The following is a 20,581-nucleotide window of genomic DNA, read 5'->3' on the forward strand; positions in this document are numbered from 1 at the left end:
AGGTCAGAGGGTAGAGGGATACTTTCAGTGATGGGATTAGTGAGCAGATTTCTTTTGGAGAGAGTGAGTACTCTGCTGTAAGAGACCCTTTCCCAACTCCCTTTGGGATATGAGTGTGGGAGGGCTGCCTTCTAACACTTGACCTGTAGGGAGAGCTTCTAGAAAACCCCTGGGGATCTTTGAAATATGTTCACATAGTTGGGAGACATGGGTCTGGGGTCTGAATCCCAGGTGAGAACACATAAATAGCTTGTGGACACTGAGGTCTGACTCCTTCCAAGGAATTGGAAAAGGCTGTGTACTAGTTCCTCATTGCTTTGGTGGATGAGGCAGTGGAGTGCTGAGAGAAGGGTGAAGGGAGGAAGGCAGAGCTGGTTTGTGGACCAGATCTGAGACATACAGGGGAGGCAACGTTACATCATGGGTCCTGTCCAAGAGTTCCATCTGGCAGAGTATGGAGCCCTCGGCAGAAAGAGGCTGAAGATAAGTGCTAGGTTCTCAGGGCCCCATCTAGGGAAGTGCAGGAGATGGACTGAATGGGACTTACCTAAAGAGCCCAAAGGAAGTGTCAGACCCAGCAAAGAACACTAGCTTAACAGATCTAGCAGGTACATTAAAACTGCTTCCTCCTTCCCTCTGCTCCCTCCTTCAGTCTTCTACCCTGACGACAAACAGCAGCTCCTGGCAGGCTTATATGACGGTAGAGAGAAGAGAGTTTACAGACCCATCCTACTTTTCTCACTCCTGGCTTCCAGCCCCTTAAAACCTTGGGTGAGAGTGGGAAAAGATTCAATTTGCTCAGAAAAACTGACCCTCACTAAGTAGGAGACAAACATTAGAATTGTTTTGGTTATTTCTGAAGTTGAGGTTGATCAGTTACAAAAAACTGCAGCTTGCTAGTAATCCAGAGCAGAGCATCGAGAGAGCGCCATTTTAAATACCACCTGTTTAACACCATAAATCCTGTTATACCTGAGTGAAGGGGGAAATGTAGGTGTCTGAAATATAATAAAATACAAAACATGATAACCCATGAAATCAGCAGCATACGTTGTGATTCAAGTCCAAGTTTAATCTGCGATGTTATAATACGAAGACCATCATGCATTTTTTTGGTCAAAAGACAAAATAATGATGGTGATGATGATGATGATGATATAGCCTTGTCAGATTATGAACATTGGTATATTGTATAGATAAGGATCTCATGATCAGAGGACTTAATGCTACTGGTTGGGAAGATAGAGCTACTTAAGGTTGGGAGATCCAGATTCCCAAAGATTTTCCCTAGGAAGAATGCAATGACTGAGCTTTCAAACTTATACAGTGGGATGGATAACTTTCAATAGGCTAGATTTTCTCAATATGGTCCCTCGAGCCAAACAGTATGATGAGTGGTGGAGAGATGGTAGAGTGTTATGTCTAGGAGTGAATTCTGGAGCCAGATTAAGTGGGTTGAAGACTAGTTCATTCTGCATGGCTACTACAGAAGGTATTAGGTGGAGTTTGCTTCTTTTACATCAAAAATACGTTACTAATGGGTGTGTAACAGTGAAAATAATATCAATATTAATTTCTTAGGCAGCCATGAGATGGTTGCAATACATCTAAAAACAAATATTAACTGCAAAATATGTAGTGCCTCTAAAAGTTAAACTTAGAATTATGTATGACCCAAAAATTCCACTCCCAGTATGCTTGCCACCTGTTACGCACTTGTAAGATCAAAAACTTGATGACTTAAATTAAGGCAAACATCATAACATCTTTGCTTATAAACGTCTATGATGACATCATTGAATGAATTAGGTTTCTGAGTTAAACTTGGCTTATACGGCAGATCTAAAATCATAGAATGGTGAATTCACTTGATATGCAATAAAATGCTAATAAATGCAATCCCGAAAATCGGAGACTTGTTTTTGAGAATATAGGTAGCAAGGATGCGAGCAAAAAGAGGTAGGAAAAGAGCATTTTTATGAAAAGCAATATCAACTGAAAGAAAAAAAGAGAGACAGATTTAATAGAAATACGTAATCTTATCTTAAATCCCCATAAATTTAGCCTGAACTCCTTTGAGTTACAATTTTCAGGCAGTCACCATTGTATGAATTATCTTCTCCTTTACTATGGGCTTTATTCTCTACAATTTAATTGGAGGCTTTATTTTAAAATGAACCTCAAAGCAATTTTGATAGTTAGTTCATCTTTTCATTACTTGAGTAATGAAATACGAACTTGTTCTCTGTAATACTGGGTGGCAGTGTAATTATCTTCAAGGGAAATAAAATATCTAGGTTCCCTTTCTCCTGTTGTGTGATTACAGTGTTGAAAAATTTTGCAAATAAATCAACTGAAATGATCTTTGTCTGTTTTGTAAGTAATTATATGTGTAAGCTGTTATCACTCACTGGGAGAAGCATTCTAGAAAGAACTGTTTTAACCATTTCTTTCAGAAACACTCTTTGGCAAGGTGTATGCTATATACCGTGTCAGGTTTAGAAGAGTCCCCACGTAGCGAATTATTCCTTCATTATGAAATATTCTTATTTATCTGTCAGAAAGTTACTGATATTTGGTTAGGAATGTAAGTACTTGATTGTCCAAGGTCTAGTCTCAGCCAAAGGCATTCAGCATATGAAAAAAAAAAAAAATCCAATAGACAAATCATTGCATGTAACTACTGTTACTCTTTCTTTTGAGAAAAGTTTAGAGCAGCCATCATTTTAATTAACAGACTGTGTATAAGAATGCCTGACGGCAACTGTTAATATGCATTTTTAAGACGGGAAGATGTGACTTATCCAGATATAAGGGCAACATATGTTCAGCTAAGCACATGGATTGTAATATAAATTATGATTATACCATGCAGAGAGACACAGAAGGACAAGTGCAATGGCTGCCTCTCCCCATTTAATCAGCTAACGTATTTTTCTAACGCATACTGGAGAAGGCTTTATATTATTTTAACTGAGGAAATATAAAACTACATGAACCTTGATAATACCTTAAATCAGCTTCATATTTTGAAATATATAACTATATTTTTGTGTGACTGCAAATTCAGAGTTTTAAAAAAATGTACTATTCAAGAGAGAAACTGGAAACAAAAGCTATGAAAACCACCTTGAAGAAACCTCAACATATCAAAACAGATTGTGGTTTCATCCTTTAAACATTTTATCTCATTATGTTTTTGATAGAAGAGCTAGTTTGGGTATCTTGAACACGATTAATTCAATTTACAAAATAGCTGGTTGAAGATATTAGAGAAAAAACAAATGACCTTTTCTTGGTATTGCCGCCTTGAGGAGTCCAAAGACTGGATTAGAGCCGTGGCATGGCCCACAAACATGGCGTAGCAGGTGGCCCCCACGATCATGCTCAGCATGGTGATCCAGAGGTCGGACATGCTGACGGGGGCCTGGGCTCCATACCCGATGCACAGCATGTGACTCATCGCTTTGAAGAGTGCATATGAATATTGCTTTCCCCAAGAGTCATTCTAGAACAGAAGAGAAAATAGACTGAGTCATTACAATGGCAGAATAAAACGTGAGTAGGACCTGTACACAGAGGTCTTACAGAACACTGAGTCTGGATAAACATCCTCGTAAGGGAACATTTACACAGGTGCCTCTCCCTAATTTCTAATTAAACGACGTGATGTTTTTTCAAAGTGTGCCTAGCACTATGAAATAGAAATATTACTACTGTTAATATATGCATTTCAGTTTTAGGTCTGTTGTTTGTAACACTAAACTTAGTGTGGGGACAATGGTGTAAGTATCACATAAAAATGCCAAGGATGAATGCTGATGGGCTCATTTGAAAGTTTCCAGGAAATCTGGTCATTCTCTAGTAATGCATTTGGCAAGCTGAGATAGGTGTGAATCTGATGGCCCTAAGTACGGGTATTTTTATAAAAACTATGACGTTTAGATTTTTAAAATCCAAGTTGATATATTTGTACAGGCCTTAATCTTATTTTCTTAAATAAAGATAAACACATTTTGAAACACAGGTCTAATAAACGGAAAGAATTCCCTGAAACCCTCGTTCAGAGTAATGTATATTGGAATTCAAATGTCACGGCTTTTTAAAAAATACTAAAGTAAAACGAAATAAGCAAAATAATACTTTGGTAAACCCTCTACAAAAAAAAAAAAAAGCTGACTTCTGAGTTTAGTTATTAGATGCAATTTCTGATATCATTTTGAAATATTATTCTAAGCTCAATTCTACAAAAATAAACTTTTCAATATACTTTATCTGCCCTTTGATAAAATTTAAAGAATGTTTTGTTTAATTTACATCAAACTCCCTAGTCCAGGACTTACATAATTTATGAGGCCCAGTGCAAAATGAAAATTTGGGCCTTTTAGTTCAAAACTTCAGAAAAAAAGTGTTGTTAAAGATAATATAACACATAAATATTTTTTATTTAAAAATGTGTTACTACTTATAAAACTTAATGGGATAATAATGATAGATGAATATCAATATAAGTGTACAAAATTCAAAAAAGAATAATTTGGTATCATAATTATATATAATACAATAAATAATAATAATGTATTATTGAGCTATCTTATTTCATCATGCAACTTTTCTGGCTTAATTTCCTCCAAATTCATTTCTTAGGTCATCAAAATTTATACAATTAGCTATTTCATTTATAATGATAAAGTTGAAAGTGACATCAGTTGCTTTTGGTTATGCAAGATCACAAATAATTTTTGATACTTTTTTTGTTTGTTTGTTTTTTGTTTCTTTTAACTTTAATTCAGGTTTATTGGGATGACAATTGTTAGTAAAGCTACATAGATTTCAGGTGTACAATTCTATATTACATCATCTATAAATCACATTGTGTGTTCACCACTCACAGTTAGTTCTCCTTCCATCACCATATATTTGATCCCTTTTACACTTATCTACCTTCCCCTTCCCCCTTATCCTCTGATAACCACTAAACTATTGTCTATGTCTATGAGTTTTTGTTTCTCATTTGTTTGTCTTGTTCTTTTGTTGTTTTTGGTTTACATACCACATATCAGTGAAATCATATGGTTCTCTGCTTTTTCTGTCTGACTTATTTCGCTTAGCATTATACTCTCAAGATCCATCCATGTTGTCAAAAATGGTCCTATTTCATCTTTTCTTACCGCCGAATAGTATTCCATTGTGTATATATACCACAACTTCTTTATCCATTCATCTATCGAAGGACATTTTGGTTGTTTCCATGTCTTGGCCACTGTAAATAAAGCTGCAATGAACATTGGAGCACACGTGTCTTTATGGATAAATGTTTTCAGATTTTTTGGGTAGATACCCAGGAGAGGGATTGCTGGGTCATATGGTAATTCTATTCGTAATTTTTTGAGGAACCTCCACACTGCCTTCCATAACGGCTGCACCAGTCTGCATTCCCACCAACAGTGTATGAGGTTTCCTTTTTCTCCACAGCCTCTCCAACACTTGTTACTATTTGTCTTGTTGATGATAGCCATTCTAACTGGGGTGAGGTAATATTTCATTGGGTTTTTATTTGCATTTCTCTGATGATTACTGATGTTGAGCATCTTTTCATATGTCTATTTGCCATTTGTATGTCCTTTTTGGAAAAACGCTTCTTCAGGTCATCTGCTCGTTTTTCAATTGGGTTGTTTGTTCTTTTGTTGTTGAGTTTCATGAGTTCCTTGTATATTTTGGATATTAGTCCCTTATCGGAGGCACTGTTTGCAAAAATCTTCTCCCATTCAGCTGGTTGCCTCTTTATCTTGTCGATGGTTTCTTTTGCTGTGCAGAAGCTTTTAAGTTTCATATAGTCCCATTCATTTATTTTACCTTTCACTTCCCTTGCCTTTGGAGTCAAATTCATAAAATGCTCTTTGAACCCAAGGTCCATAAGTTTAGTACCTATGTTTTCTTCTATGCAGTTTATTGTTTCAGGTCTTATGCTTAAATCTTCGATCCATTTTGAATTAATTTTGGTACATGGTGACAGACAGCAGTCCAGTTTCATTATTTTGCACATAGCTTTCCAATTCTCCCAGCACCATTTATTGTATGTTTTTTGCTTCTTTGCAAAAATTATCTGTCCATATTTATGTGGTTTTATTTCTGTGTTCTCAATTCTATTCCTTTGGTCTATGTGCCTGTTTTTCTTTCAATACCATGCTGTTTTGATTATTGTTTCCCTGTAGTTCAAGCTAAAGTCAGGGAGTGTGACACCTCCAGCATTGTCCTTTTTTCTTAAGATTGCTTTTCCTATTCGGGTGATACTTTCCAATTTTAAGAGAGATCTTTCTGTTGATGGAACTGTTACTGGAACTATTAAATGTATTTTATAGGCTATGACAACATGGGAATACATTTCTGATAAATTCTTTTAATAAATAAATTTTAGTACATCTGGAGCTTATGATTCTCATGGAACAATTTTTCTATAAATACATCTCTTCATACAAATCAATTTCATGTAACTGCAATTTTTAAATTAAAAATTTTAAGATAATTGTAGATTAAAATGCAATTGGCAAGAAATAATAGATGTACCTTTCACTCAGTTTCCCCTAATAATTACACACATCTTACAAACTGTAGTACAATATCACAACCATGAAACTGACCTGGATACAATCCACTGATATCATTCATATTTCATTAATTTACATGTACTCATTTGTGTGTGTATATTTAGTTTTACGCAATTTTATCGCATGTGTTGGTCCGTGTATTCATCACCAGTTAAGACACAGAACAATTTCAATACAACAAAGATCCCTTATACTTCCTTTATATTGAATTTAATGTTAAATGTAAATGTATTCAATGGTATTTTAATATTTCCTCTGACATTTTCTGCAACCTGCTGAGGTCACGCAAGAAACTGAAAGTAGTTTCATGATTTGTATATAATCCAAACTGCCTGTATGTGTATTCTATTCTTTATTTTCAATTACAAGGACAATTTGATTTTTAAACTGTCTCCCTTGTTAATAATTAGTTCATTTAAAGCTTCATGTGAAAATAGTGTTATTTTTCATCAATTGTGATGATTTTTAAATTTAATCTGTATTTCTAGGTTGGTGGATCTTTGCAATGTTGCAACAGTTTTCAAAACTGGACATGTAAAACTATGAATTATTTCTAACTCCCTGGTATGCTTTATTGCAATGTTTGTGTGTATTCTCTATTTTGTAATAATTTGTTGACAAAGTTTACTGCCTGAGCTCTGCAGGCACTGTCTTGGAACTTAGGCAGGAGGTTTCCTGTTTATGTAGGTAAAGCAGGGATTGCCTCCTGGGTTGCCAGGCAGCTGGCCTCTTCCAATGGGTCCTACCCCAGCCTGCATGTGGGAGCCACTCCTGTCTCCCCTGGTGGCCACTGCTGCTGTGGATCCTGCAGCTTCTGTGGCCACTGCTAGTCTGGTGAGTTCTGGCTTGGCCACACTGGGGACGCACGGTGTCCCAGACGCTTGAGGGATGCATGTGTGTGCTTTGCTGCCAGGCCAACTGCTTGCTTTCTGTGCTGTCCACTGTGTTTGCAGGGCTGAACCTGTGATGCACAGGCCACACTGGAGCTCTGCTGTTCACGTCACACTCCATTGTGCCAGTGGACGTCATGGACAAAACACAAACTCAAAAACAAAATGGTTAAGAATTTCAAGATAGTGGCAGCAGAGCATGCAAGCAAGCACAGAGTTCTTCTGAAAATGGGTCCTTGGGCAACTGCAAGGTCACACACCACACATCCAAGAAGCCATTCCTGCCTTTGTCAAGTGAATGGTTACATTATCTGAGGATTTTAGTTATTTTAAAAATATATTAAATCTATGTGGATATTTTCATGTTTTAATGGGGTTTTCCAAATTCAAATTTATGGATTAAAAAATTGAACGTGATAAGGTTTAAAAACCCAACATTATAAACTTTGGAACTGCAAGTGGCTGCTGATAAATAAGAACTAACTAGCCCCATTTGGTTGAAAGGGTTAAGTTTCTTAAAGTCTAATACATTGTTATTATAAAATGAGGTCAGGCTGCCATATCTGTCTATCTATCTATCTATCTATCTATCTATCTATCTATCTATCTATCTATCTATCTAACTATCTATCATCTATCTGTCTGTCTGTCTGTCTATCTACCTACCTACCTACCTATCTGTCATCTCTTACCCATCTTCTATCTATCTACCCATCTATCTATCTGAAGAGTTTCTCATAGATCAACTAGTCTATATTATAGAAAAGATATGTAAGAGAATTAGGAATACACTAGAAAACAGTGGTGGCCAGAGTCAGGGTGACAACATTTTTCAGCATAATATGGGAAGCCACTGAAACTTTTTCAGTAGGGAATGATATAATCTGAACTGTTCTCTATGAAGACTAATCAGAAAGAAGTGTTAAGCACTGGTTCTCAACCAACGATGGTTTTGTTGAGGCAGAGCACATAGTGATTTGCCCAAGTTTACCAGGGTTACAAGTTTGTAAGTGGAAGATTCAGTGGTTTGAACACAGGCAGTCTGGCTCTAGAGACCATACTCTTAACCACTGTATGATACTGCTCTTGATTCTATAAACCTAACATATTTATAATTTCAGACAAAATGCTAAGGCTGAAAAACAAAATGATCAGCCCAAATCTCATATTTAAACCATTATTTAATGGAGTAAATTAAAATATGACAAAGAGTAGCCCTAAAGAAAGAAAAGCTAGGATCTGAGAGGGTTTTTTCAAAATCCAGGAATGTTTCTATTTCCAGTACATCATATTTCTTTCATTGCATGGCTGTTCCCTTTTCATCTTTTAAAAATGACTATATTATTATACCTTAATCTACCTCAATAATAATAACCTTAATGGCAGACTGTATACTCAAAGCGCTTTACTATGTGATCTAAAGATTACTCACATATAATTTGCATCCTATTGAAAGTAAGTAATAAGTTAGCTGTGAACTCTGTGTTAATTAAAGCTTATTTTGTTTATCATTTTAGGTAATGATTTACCGACAAATTGCTCCTTACAGATCATTTTTTAAATTATTCAGAGTATTCACTCTATTCATCATCTCACTGAGGCACCATTATGATTAATTATTTTTTGAAGAAAATATACTGAGCCAAATTAACAGGAACCTCTATAAGTAAATTTCATTATTCCATCGGGAACTTTCAAATATGGTTTATGGTTATTCTAGGTTTACATTAAAATACTTTCTAGGCATTTGTTTTGACACCTTGTTTGTATTGTTACTGAATTTGGGACAGGGTAAAGGGTTGTGGCAAAAAAAAAAGCACACACAATAAAAATAAAAAATAAAAATAATTCATTAAAAAATAAAAAATAAAAAAAATGTTTATTCTAGAATGTCCTAGACCTCCTGACATATGACACTCAAACTCAAATTAAGCCACTTAGTAAGCTGGCATAAGGACAAAAAGTTCTCCAGTCTATCATCGTTCACATGAACTGAAATTTTGCTCATTTAGGAGGTCAAAATATTCTATTATTGAATACCTGAATTAATTCTTCTTTATCACTTGAAAACAAATATGAGTATGAAAAAGTTAAGTGGATAAAATTTTAGCTAAGTATGAAATATTGAACTTGAAGACTCAGCATTCACACATCAACTGCTAAATATTAAACAATCAGAGACATAACAAAGTAGTGGAACTAGAAGACCAGGTAGAGAATGAGCTCTGCAGAGCTAGGTTACCAAATTTTCATCACTGTGTTCAATTGACTTCTTCAACCATCGAATAAATTATCACTTATATCAATTACAGCAATGCCAATCAGATAGAAAGTTGAATTAAGGAGTTCTCAAGAAAAGAAATACAGCAAAGCATAATCTGCTTGAAGTCACAAGAAGTGTAGCAAAATATGCCACCAGTCCCCCAAAATTCCAATTCATTGAATATGCCATGATTTTACTTTATCTGCACATAAGAGAACAGAGTCAGGGTAGTATGCAGTTGTTATCCATCAGTTTCTCAGTGCTGAAGTCAGAAAACCATGAATAGACTTTGGGTGCAAGCTTTACACTGATTAGTGATTGGAACAGAATAGTCACTGTTTTTTAAGTATTAATTTGAGAATTAATGCATTCATATATTTATTAGAAAAACATATGTAAGAAACATCCTTGAGGAGGTTTCTATCTTAGTTAAATGAAACATTATTTGTGACTTTTGTTACAGATCATGTTAAGTGATAATGTCAATGAGAAGAAAAGTGGAAGATCAATTTGAGGCCATCCTAAACTGAATTTTTCAGTAGGAACATTGTGCACTCCATTCCTAAGGAGACTTGGGGAAAATACTGCCAGCTATGTTTGGTGTAAGGTCAAAATATAGATAGCTAAAGGAAAGAATATTTGTTAACACACAGACACACACACACACACACACACACGCACACACACACGCACACACACATGATGCTGCATTTCATCCATAGTATAGTACTGTGCAAAGCAAGCATTAACTCCAAAGTAGGCAGAAAAAGAGCCTACCAACATGGCACCTTTGTTGATTTCATGACCTGTCAACCTTGTTACATAACCTTAGCAGTATATTAAATGTATTAGGAAGCAGTGAATTATTTCCTTTCAATTCACATGATAGAAAGCTCTAGGATCATTGGAATACATATTTGTATTCATGATAGCAATATATCCAAATAATTTAAATGCCATGATTTCTAGCAATAACTCTTTTAAAAAATCAGATATGCAATTACATATGTTTTTTAGTTGGAGAAATTCATTTTTCTTACTTATAGTGTTATGATCTGCTTACAAACATTTGTACCTCTGACATCAACCCTTCTGCATTATAGGAGGGTTCAAAAAATTTCTAGCAGTAAAATATAAAGTTAGTGCATAACTAAATTGCTGTTGCCATATAAAGAATGATGTCTGGTCATTTAAAGAGCTTGGTCTAGACTTGTTTTCTAGACAATTAATTCCTTGCGTTCCAACTGTACTTTTTCCTGCTTCAATAATGATGATAAAATACATAATTTGCATTAAGTAGATTTGTAAATTAAAATTTAATGATGCTTGAGATCATGGATATTTTTTCTCATATTTCTTTTAATGTTGGTGCATTATTTTAAAATAAAAATGAAACAAATCAATAAATTATTTTTTAATTTTGTCTGTATATTAACTCAGTTTTTATACTAAGAGTTCATTAATACGTCTTACAGAAATGCCCCCAAACAGACATTTTTTTCAAGATGTTAAGTTGATAGTTCAATTATAATTAGCATTTTAAGCAAAGTACTTTCATTGGGTACCTCTTTTCTTGTTTGTACAAGTAAACCTAAGCAAATAGTATATTTTGCATATTTTGCATATATAATTACTGTAAATATATTTTATATATGCATAAATATAAAGAAACAATGGAAAATATTAATATACACTGAGTACGTAACTCCTTGCAAGGTACTATTATATCATCACCTCACTGATCCTCATAACATTCTTGAAACCTCGTATTGTTCTTAAAAGTAATAAACTCAAAGCTTAGAAAAATTAAGAAACTTGCTGAAAGTCACAAAGCTGGAATTCAATCACAGTTCTGTCTGAACCACAGTATAAACCCTCTCCATTCCAAAGACCATAGCCATGTATTTCATAACCATTTATAGGAGTAAAATTCATTGTAATTATAATGCAGTATTTTCAATCATTTTAAGAACATAACCATCACACAGACATTCTTTAAAGTATACGTTTTAATTTCAACCAGAAAAAGGGAACTTCTACTAACACCTTTTGGGAATTTAGAGGAAAAATTATCTCAGGTTTTCATCAGCGAAAACCTCTGAGGAAAAATTCCCTGGAGAGTTTGAAGTCAATAAGATGATTTGGTCGTACAGTTGTATTTCACTTTTATATTTTTCTATTGGCCAAGAGCTGTCAAAGGGTTCTCCTCCTTTCCTCCTATCCCTGAAGCCTGGGATGAAGCAACCTATTCTGGTATTTACTCGGAACAGTCTTCTGGAAGGAAATCCTTGCCTGAAGCTTAATTCTCTGGAGGAAGGTGCATGTGCTACAGGGAGGCAGGTTCAACTGGAAACACTAATCAGTGCTTGCGTGTTTGCATTCAACACCTGGCCAAAGTAAACTAAGTAATGATGCCATATATTCTAAGTGCTATTATTTACTATGGACTTTTAAATTAATTTTGTGGGTTTTAATAAAGCAGCTCTGCACTGATGAGCTACAAATTAGTAAATCATCTCTTGATAGCATTTTCAAATTGCTTAACTCTGCTAATTAATTTTAGAGCTTTCAGCATACTGGTAGTGTTAAAAACTACTAAAATTAAAGTGAAATTAAAGTGAAAACAAAGAACCGTAATTCTTTTTGCTAGTCTCAAACTTCTGCTCTTAATAAAGTAGCCACATGAGATGCAAAAGAAGCAGAAGACTTAAGAGCATTTTTTCAGCCTAATTGTAGACATTGGGTGCTTATTGTTGATTAAAAGATAATCAAATGTACTCAATATGCAATTTTTATGTATACAAATGTTTATGTTATCATATAAAAGTGTAAGGCATTAGATTTTTTCTAGGTAATTTGCATACATGTCATTTTGTATGACAGATGGTGAATGTGGAAAGAATTTGTACTTTTTATGAAGATAAAATGAGAAACTTTATACAATAGGGTTGTATTGACATATACTGACATATAAAGTGGCTGTATAAGGGCTAATACATGATAAGGTGTTTAGGTGTTTTCAACCTAAAAGAGTTCTGTAAATGAGGGTCTAAATGTATTAATAGTATGTGTAGGTGTATGTGTTTTGATTTAACAAACATGTTTATAGCACTCTCTACTGCCAAGTATAATTGCAATCTCTTCACAAATATATAAGTCATGAACAATTTTATTAAAATCTAATGTTCAGAATTAGGCATGACTAAAATACAGAAAAAATAAACCATAGACAAAAGAAACGTGCAAGCTGACAAGAAGCTCACTTAGTAATTGGTTGTTTATGTTGAGGTTAAACAAAGCTTTCCCATTATTCCAAAGGTCAGGCTCTCATCTGTTACAGATTGTGAAATCCTGCCTTAGTAATGGTAGAATTTGCCCTTAACATTTAACATATCCATGCAATTTGGATGTTGGGTAAACAAACTTCTGTGCTTTTTCTTTTTGTATTTGTATTTGTATTTGCCACTATGCCTGGGCTTCCTCTACCAGAGGTAAGGAGGAATAGTGAAATAAAAGAGTCAACCCACGAAGCATCTTTTTTCCGATGGCGGACTGATTTTTACTCACAGATTCACAGAAAGTAGGAAGTGTACAAGAGCTGAGCAAAAATTTAGTTTACCCCTTTTAGGAGCAAGCTGAGTTTCAGAATCTCCATGATTGCAAGATGAAAATACATAAATACCTAAGTAAATAAATAAACACACACATAGATAAACATATTCAGAGTACCCAACTTTATTTTAATTTAATAAACAAGGAACAATATATCTAAGCTCTCATCTGGTCTAAGAATTGAAAAACAAAAACAAAACCTCATATTTCTAAATGCTTGCAAGTATAACTTTCACTACCTTTGCATAATCACAATAATAACCATAACACCACCACCAACAAAAGCATTGAGTTCAGTTTATATAGATCTCTGACATTAAAAATCTAATTTGACTTGGTGATTATCACAACAACCTTATGGTAGCTAGAACAGCCTTCATTATGTTCATTTTACTGATAAGAACAAAGTTCACATTTTTATTAACTTGCCCATGGCTTTATGGTAGGAAACAGTATTTCTCCATTGGCTCATTACAAATGCAGTATGCAATTATAAACTGTATCTTCATAATTGCTATCCTATACTCTTCTTACAGATTGCAATTTAAGAAGAAAAATTAACCATGGTCTGCTTAAACCACCTCCATTTTGAAAGGGAGAGTGCAAGTAAAATTATTACAGTATATCTGGGTAAAATGATAAGGCTATTCATATGATCTGTATTGTCCGAACACTGCCATAGAATTATCTATTTTAGGCAAATATCCTCTTATTAGATTAGTGGGTAATTAAATATATAAAAAACATTATCTTATGCTAAAGTTATTTCGATCACAAATTTAAGATAAATGACACCAGTTAAAAACATTGTGTTACATTAGGAAATACTTTTAAAATTCCTCTTCTTATTTAGAGTGAAGTAATACCTACACAAATCAGCAACAGTACCATACTTAATTCTAAAGGCATGACCTTAAATTGCACAGAAACAAAGCCTTCAATTACATGCTAGAACTTGGTGTATTGATTATGCAATCTAACAAGATAAGCCTAGGAAATCCTCTGCTGTGCAAGGGTGGATAAAAAGCAGAAAGTATTGAGCACTTACAGTTATTTATAGAAGACTAACCCCAACTTAAATCTCTTATCCTATGATGTGTATTCAGTGTATTCTTTGTATGTAAGGCTTCTGTGTCAGCGTTACTGCTCTGAGAGAATATTTTGCTTTGACTTCTAAATCCACATAAGCCTTAGATAAATGTAAGTTTTATAATGTGCAGATACCCTGATCTCAGGTACAACTTCAAAGAAAATTCAAATACCAAATAGTAGCACTTGAGAGGTAAAATGTAACATCTTGATCAATAGAGTCAAAGCAAATGTGCTTTTTATTAGTACTTAGAAAGGTTAAATGCCTAGGGTCTCAGTTGTCTCTGATAGATCAATTCTCCACTCTCATTACATTTGACTGTGAGTGAGTCTCTCTCTCTCTCTCTCTCTCTCTCTCTCCTTCTCCGTGTGTGTGTGTGTGTGTGTGTGTGTGTGTGTATGGAAGAGATAGAGAGAGAAAAAGAGATGAGAGAGAGAGAGAGAGAGAGAGAGAGAGAGAGAGAGAGAGAGAGAGAGAGAGAGAGAGAGACAGGTGATTTCTTTTCAAGGTTCAGACAACCTTCTTTTAGTCATATCCATGAATTCAGATACAGACTCATTTGGAAATCTATAAGCAAACAAACTATAACACGGAAAGGAAAGAACTCGAAACAATCTGTTTTATTTTCTTTCTTTTTTCTTCTCTTCCACCTTTTGATTCTACCAGCTTATAAGATGACTGGGAAAATGATGAGTCAGACATAATTTCCATGTCATAAGCTCCTTTCAATTCTCTAAAATTAGAACAAACACACATATTGCCCCATATTCAATCATGACATTACTATCCAAAGAAAATATTAATGTCTCAGGTTACCACTGAACTTTCATTGATTCCATTTGAAATCACAATAATGAGGCTATTCTAGCGCTTTTCTTATGACATAGAGAAGAAAACTAAGGTTATTTTACTTTTGGGAAAGAAGCAGTTTTAACTCTATTTCTGTAGGACAAAAATTATCATAATAAAAAGGCAAATGCTTCCAGATATGGAGTGTACCTAGGTCTTTTGGTAGAATTCTTATTGCTGTCCAGTTCTAATATTACCCAGTGCCAACACCTCCCACAATTCTGACTACTTGAGTGTGAGGCATAATAATTGGTGTTTTCTGAGGGGGGCACACTGCCTAGTGCAATTCCTGGAGAAGACTAATCTATAGCATATTAATCAGACAAAAAAATCCTACCAAGGATTTTTTTGCCATATCAAGGCAAATTCTTTAAGGAAAGGCAAGTCTTGAATGCCATAAAACTGAAAGCAAATATTGGAGGCAGGACCTTCTATTAATAATTGAAAGGAGATAGGATTGGAGTCAGGGTGTATCAGGTATATAAGAGGGGTGCAGGCATATTTCTGTTGTTTCTATTTTTGCCATAAACTGGCAGACTGACCTTAAGGAACACATCCAGAAAGGTCACCGATGTGTCTTCCTTAACTTCCTCAAACATGGAGGAAACAACACTATGGCTTACTGGCAAAGCTAGAGAATGCTTCAACAATTAACACGCATTTCTTAGTCAATAGGGACTGTTCGGAAAAGAGAAGTAAACAGTCAAAGCTTAATGGTTTCTCTTGTGCAGTGCTTCCATGACTCATGCCAGATTTTCCCAAGCTAGTTCTAAAATAATTGATCTTCGCCAACGAGTCCATAATCTTTTATCTTCATGTTTCTTTAGGCATTAGTGACATGGGTTAACAAAATCATCTTTGGGTATCAAGTGGGGGTACATACGTATGTCCACCTAGACCTGCCTAGGAAAGGTAGAGTACAGTGGTCTCCCTCATGTACAACAAGTGTGCTGTGCACTGTAGCAGCGAGCAGTGTGACACCGAGTTCTCTGGACAATGGAGACTGAAGCAGCAGTGAACCCCAGTGAAATGCCTTCAATCACACTGTAGATGCAGTTTGGGAGGAAAAGACCCATTTCTACAATAAGAGAATAAAGATAAAGAATGGCCTACACAAAAATTTCTCCCATATCTTCTTCAAAGAGCCTGGAAATTACAGTGAGTCTCTCTGTATAATGTAAGAAAGTAAAGTCAATGCCATTGTCTCTGGAAGGTCATGGTCTAAATGCCTGTGTAATACCTATCAGTTAGTATCCAGGTATCTTCCTGAAATGGCCTATAGGTTCTTTGATTGGCCCCAACAAGGTTCAGTTGAACTCCCAAGACACTGGAACTGGATGAGCATAGGCTAGCACAAGACATACCAAGGCAAATTCTTTAAGGAAAGGCAAGTCTTGAATGCCATAAAACTGAAAGCAAATATTGGAGGCAGGACCTTCTATTAATAACAGAAAGGAGATAGGATTGGAGTCAGGGTTATCAGGTATATAAGAGGGGTGCAGGCATATTTCTGTTGCTTTGATATGTCCATGGCTTGTCTTTGGCTATCACTGAAAATGTATTATGTGGTTAAAATGGAAGGGTTCAAAGGATTCGTTTCTATCCTCTAGTCTACTATAGTGAGTGGCATGCTGAGGAGTCACCCTAGAAGGTTGGCCAAGGATGAAAAATCAGACAGATATGTTTCCATATGAGGAATAGGAGAGCTTACGGAAACTCTGAGTAGAAAATGAATAACACACTAAAGAGTAAATCTCAGAGTACTGATTATTCACAATGAAGGTGGAATCTGAGCAAGGGTGTAGGGAGAAGTATCAAAAGAAATTAGGAAGAAAAAAATTAAAATCTTTTAATTTAGTTATTTCTAAAACTTTACCTGACATCAATACTCTTGTAATATAGGGCAGCTTTACCAGAAGAGGTGAAAGGTATCGATACTCTTTGTAAAGCAATAGGTGCCATGAAAGTATAAATGACAGTGTTACTGTTATTATTATTATTATTATTCTTAGTCAGCACTACACATTGACAGTGACATGGCTACCCGAGGATCCCAATTATGCGTGCCAATTTGAAGATGATGATATTTGATTCTGGTTATGTATTTTCTCCTAGTTTGTTAGTTACAACATGCAGGAACAAACCTAATAAGTAAGATGGGTTGGTAGTTTTACAAAGTTAGAAAAATTTCAGAGATAGAAAAAAAAGGAGCATGTTTAGTATTTGGAGTAGTGTTATAATCATAGCACAAGATCGGGCAGGAAATTTGGGTTAAAGTAGTGATCTTGATAACATTAGCCATATAGGAAAATACATTATTTCAGAACACACTAAGACATTTCTAAAGACAAATTTGATAGTGAACTAAGGCATTTTCAAAGATAATAATCTAACACTTGGATTAAAACTTCATAAAATGGGTTCATGGTAAAGTATGTCTTTAAGGAAGCTACACACAAAAATAAAACAATGAACATAGCATACAAGGCATCAAAGCTAAGCTAAAAGCAGAATCCATATATCTCAAAGTCCAACAATTTGTCACACATTTTAAGATAAATAACTGAGCCTTGTAGTTTGCAATGGGTATAAATAAATTAGACTGTTTGAAAAGGAAAGAATTTTCAGAAAACAAACCTTCATATCCAATTGACCATGATTATTCTATCAAAATACAAATTTGAAGACATCACAGAGGTTCTGATGCCATTCACTAGATTAAGCAGATATTATTTATATAATTTTATTCATTGAGTGAGCTATGACAGGTTTCCATTATCAAATTGAGAATTTAGTTATTTGGTAATCTTGCCTCTTTCTTCCAAGCTGCCCCTTCTTATAAAACAAACAACAAACCCCAAGCAAATCTGGTTTACTCTCAATTACTTAGGTGAACAGAGTTGAACATGATTCATCAAAACAAGACAGACCACTCTCCAGACCTCTAGTCCTAACATTTACCTAGATGGCCTCTTAATGCCTTTAAAAAGACATTCCGACTCTGTAGTCCAAACTGAACTCATCTAGCCAGGCCTACCACCAAGGACACCTCTTGTCCCTGAATCCCGCATCTTAGTTTAGTATCACTTGATTGATTCCATCTTGTACTTCCTCTTCAGGGTGGTGAGACAGGAGAGCAGATAAGCAGTATCTGCTTCCACTTTACCACCCAAATAGCTTCAAGTTTCCTCACAGCTTCCAGAGTAAGTCCGTCCTACCAAAGGAACCACAATGGGCTGGTCAGGATGTAGTCCTGAGTCGCTTCAGAAACACTCCTTAATTTCTGAACCCAGACTGTCCTTCTGCCACCCTGAACTACTTGTGGTTCCCCAAAGACACCAATTCCCTCATCTTCATACCTTTACAAAGGTCTTTTTCTCTGACTTGATATGTGTTCTGGACTCTTTCCCCTTTGCTTGGCTACTTCTGCTTGTCTTTCATGATGCAGCTCATTTGGTAACATTCTCCCTACAATTCAGCCTCCCAGCCGGGTCTCATCTGTATAGCCCCAGCATGTGTGCTTCCATTTATCACGTGATCGCCCATACCAACTGTTTATTTGACTTCACCAGTATAACCAAAGGTCCCTAAGAACAGGGACCATCACCTAACCATTTTGTATTACAAACATCCAGCAGTGACTGATATTAATAAAATCTTGGAAATATATTTAAATGACTTAATAATAGTACTCAAGTATTATTCTGTTCTATCATGTTACCATAGCTACCTTGAATTGTGTTGGAAGTTGAAAAGCCAGATGCTATTACCTGTACCACAAAGGAATCCAGACTCTCTTATTAAGATTCAGGGTATTTCCACAGTGATTGAAATGTGAACTTTAAATTAAATGAAATCAAACAGATGCCCTTAGCAGCTTATCAACTATTCTCCCAATTGATATCTGTACAACAGATGGCATAAACAACTCAGCATATATTTAAATACTGATATTAAAATTGAAATAATAGAAGGCACTTCAAATTTATTAGGTATTCTTTCCTTCATGAGTGCCTTTTCAGCGGATTGGCATCTGTCATGCAGGGTGTCAGGTGGGGTCTCTGCTCCCACTCCCCACATAAGAACGTAGGACATGGTGAGGCCAAAAAGGAACACCCACGGAGCCATAAGTAGGGGAGTCATACCACTATATTCTCGCTGGCGGCATCCGCCTCTCTGCAATCCGCTCTTGTTAGCTCAGCCACCATCTTTTTGCTAGCCCCCATTTTCTTGCTAGCGTAGCCACAGCAGTTATGTTAGTGGCCAATGGCTCACTGGTTACTGTTGACGGCCAACTAACCACAGCTGATGGCCATCCAATCACAGTTGATGGCCATTTACTATCTGAGCCAACACCTTTCTATGTGAGGCCCAGAGCCTGGAAACTGCTTTCTGGGGCTCTGTCCCCACAGCATCCCTGTCTAATTTTAAGACATACTTTCATATATTTCTCTCTTTGAAAGTTTTCTCCCAGGAGGAAGGCAAATGTCCTTTCATAATGATATATTTATGCTTTCCTGGGCTCCAAGTGTCAAGAGTTAAATTTGAAACAGCATTTTAGTACTACAAATACCATCCTTTACATATTTTATTCAGGAAACAAAAAATGGAATACATACCAAATATATATAAACTGATAAACAACATAACAGAAGTTGCTTTTGGTTCCCTTTGTTGATCATGACAAATCTAACAGTGACATTAAAGATTAAAAAAGTGTCATCCACTATTCAAATGTGGAAATGTGACTTGCTTAGTGAAAATTGTTCTTATGCAGTGTTTCCCCCAAAATAAGATCTATCCCGAAAATAAGCCCCAGTTAAGATTGTCGGCCAGATGGACACATTTAGTATGTTGTGACGATGTTCCAGAAGAAGATGACATGAAGAAGATGTATTTGAATAAATATAGATTGTTGTACATGAAAAAATATGATATCCCTGGAAAATCCCCCCCTAATGCATCTTTTGGAGCAAAAATTAATATAAGATCCAGTCTTATTTTCAGGGAAATACTGTATAAGGCCTGGTTTTATTTTCGGGGAAACATGGTAGATCTTATAAGATATGCATAGATGGCACATATATAAATATGTGGTATTATTTACATGGTGTTAATCGGCTTCTGCTGATTCTTGGGCATATCAAAACCAAAACACAACGGTCACTATTTTTGCTTTCCAAAACATAATTAATCAGCTATGATTGTTCTCAATATGCTCCAATTTTCTCTTTAGGGTAGATAATAAAACTGACAGATTTATCCACAT

The 20,581-nt window shown here is 35.5% G+C and overlaps 1 protein-coding gene across 1 annotated transcript in view; it reads right to left on the minus strand.

Annotated features, from left to right (window-relative positions):
* HCN1 (hyperpolarization activated cyclic nucleotide gated potassium channel 1) overlaps window positions 1-20,581 on the minus strand; it is a 345,552-nt gene that overhangs the window by 92,504 nt on the left and 232,467 nt on the right. The window contains exon 4 of the mRNA XM_019736249.3: window positions 3,290-3,508. Coding sequence (XP_019591808.3) covers window positions 3,290-3,508 — 219 coding nt within the window. The remainder of the gene's footprint in view (window positions 1-3,289; window positions 3,509-20,581) is intronic.

The sequence above is a fragment of the Rhinolophus sinicus genome, chromosome 3, assembly GCF_057876585.1.
Source record: "Rhinolophus sinicus isolate RSI-liver-muscle chromosome 3, RSI-T2T, whole genome shotgun sequence".
NCBI lineage: Eukaryota > Metazoa > Chordata > Mammalia > Chiroptera > Rhinolophidae > Rhinolophus > Rhinolophus sinicus.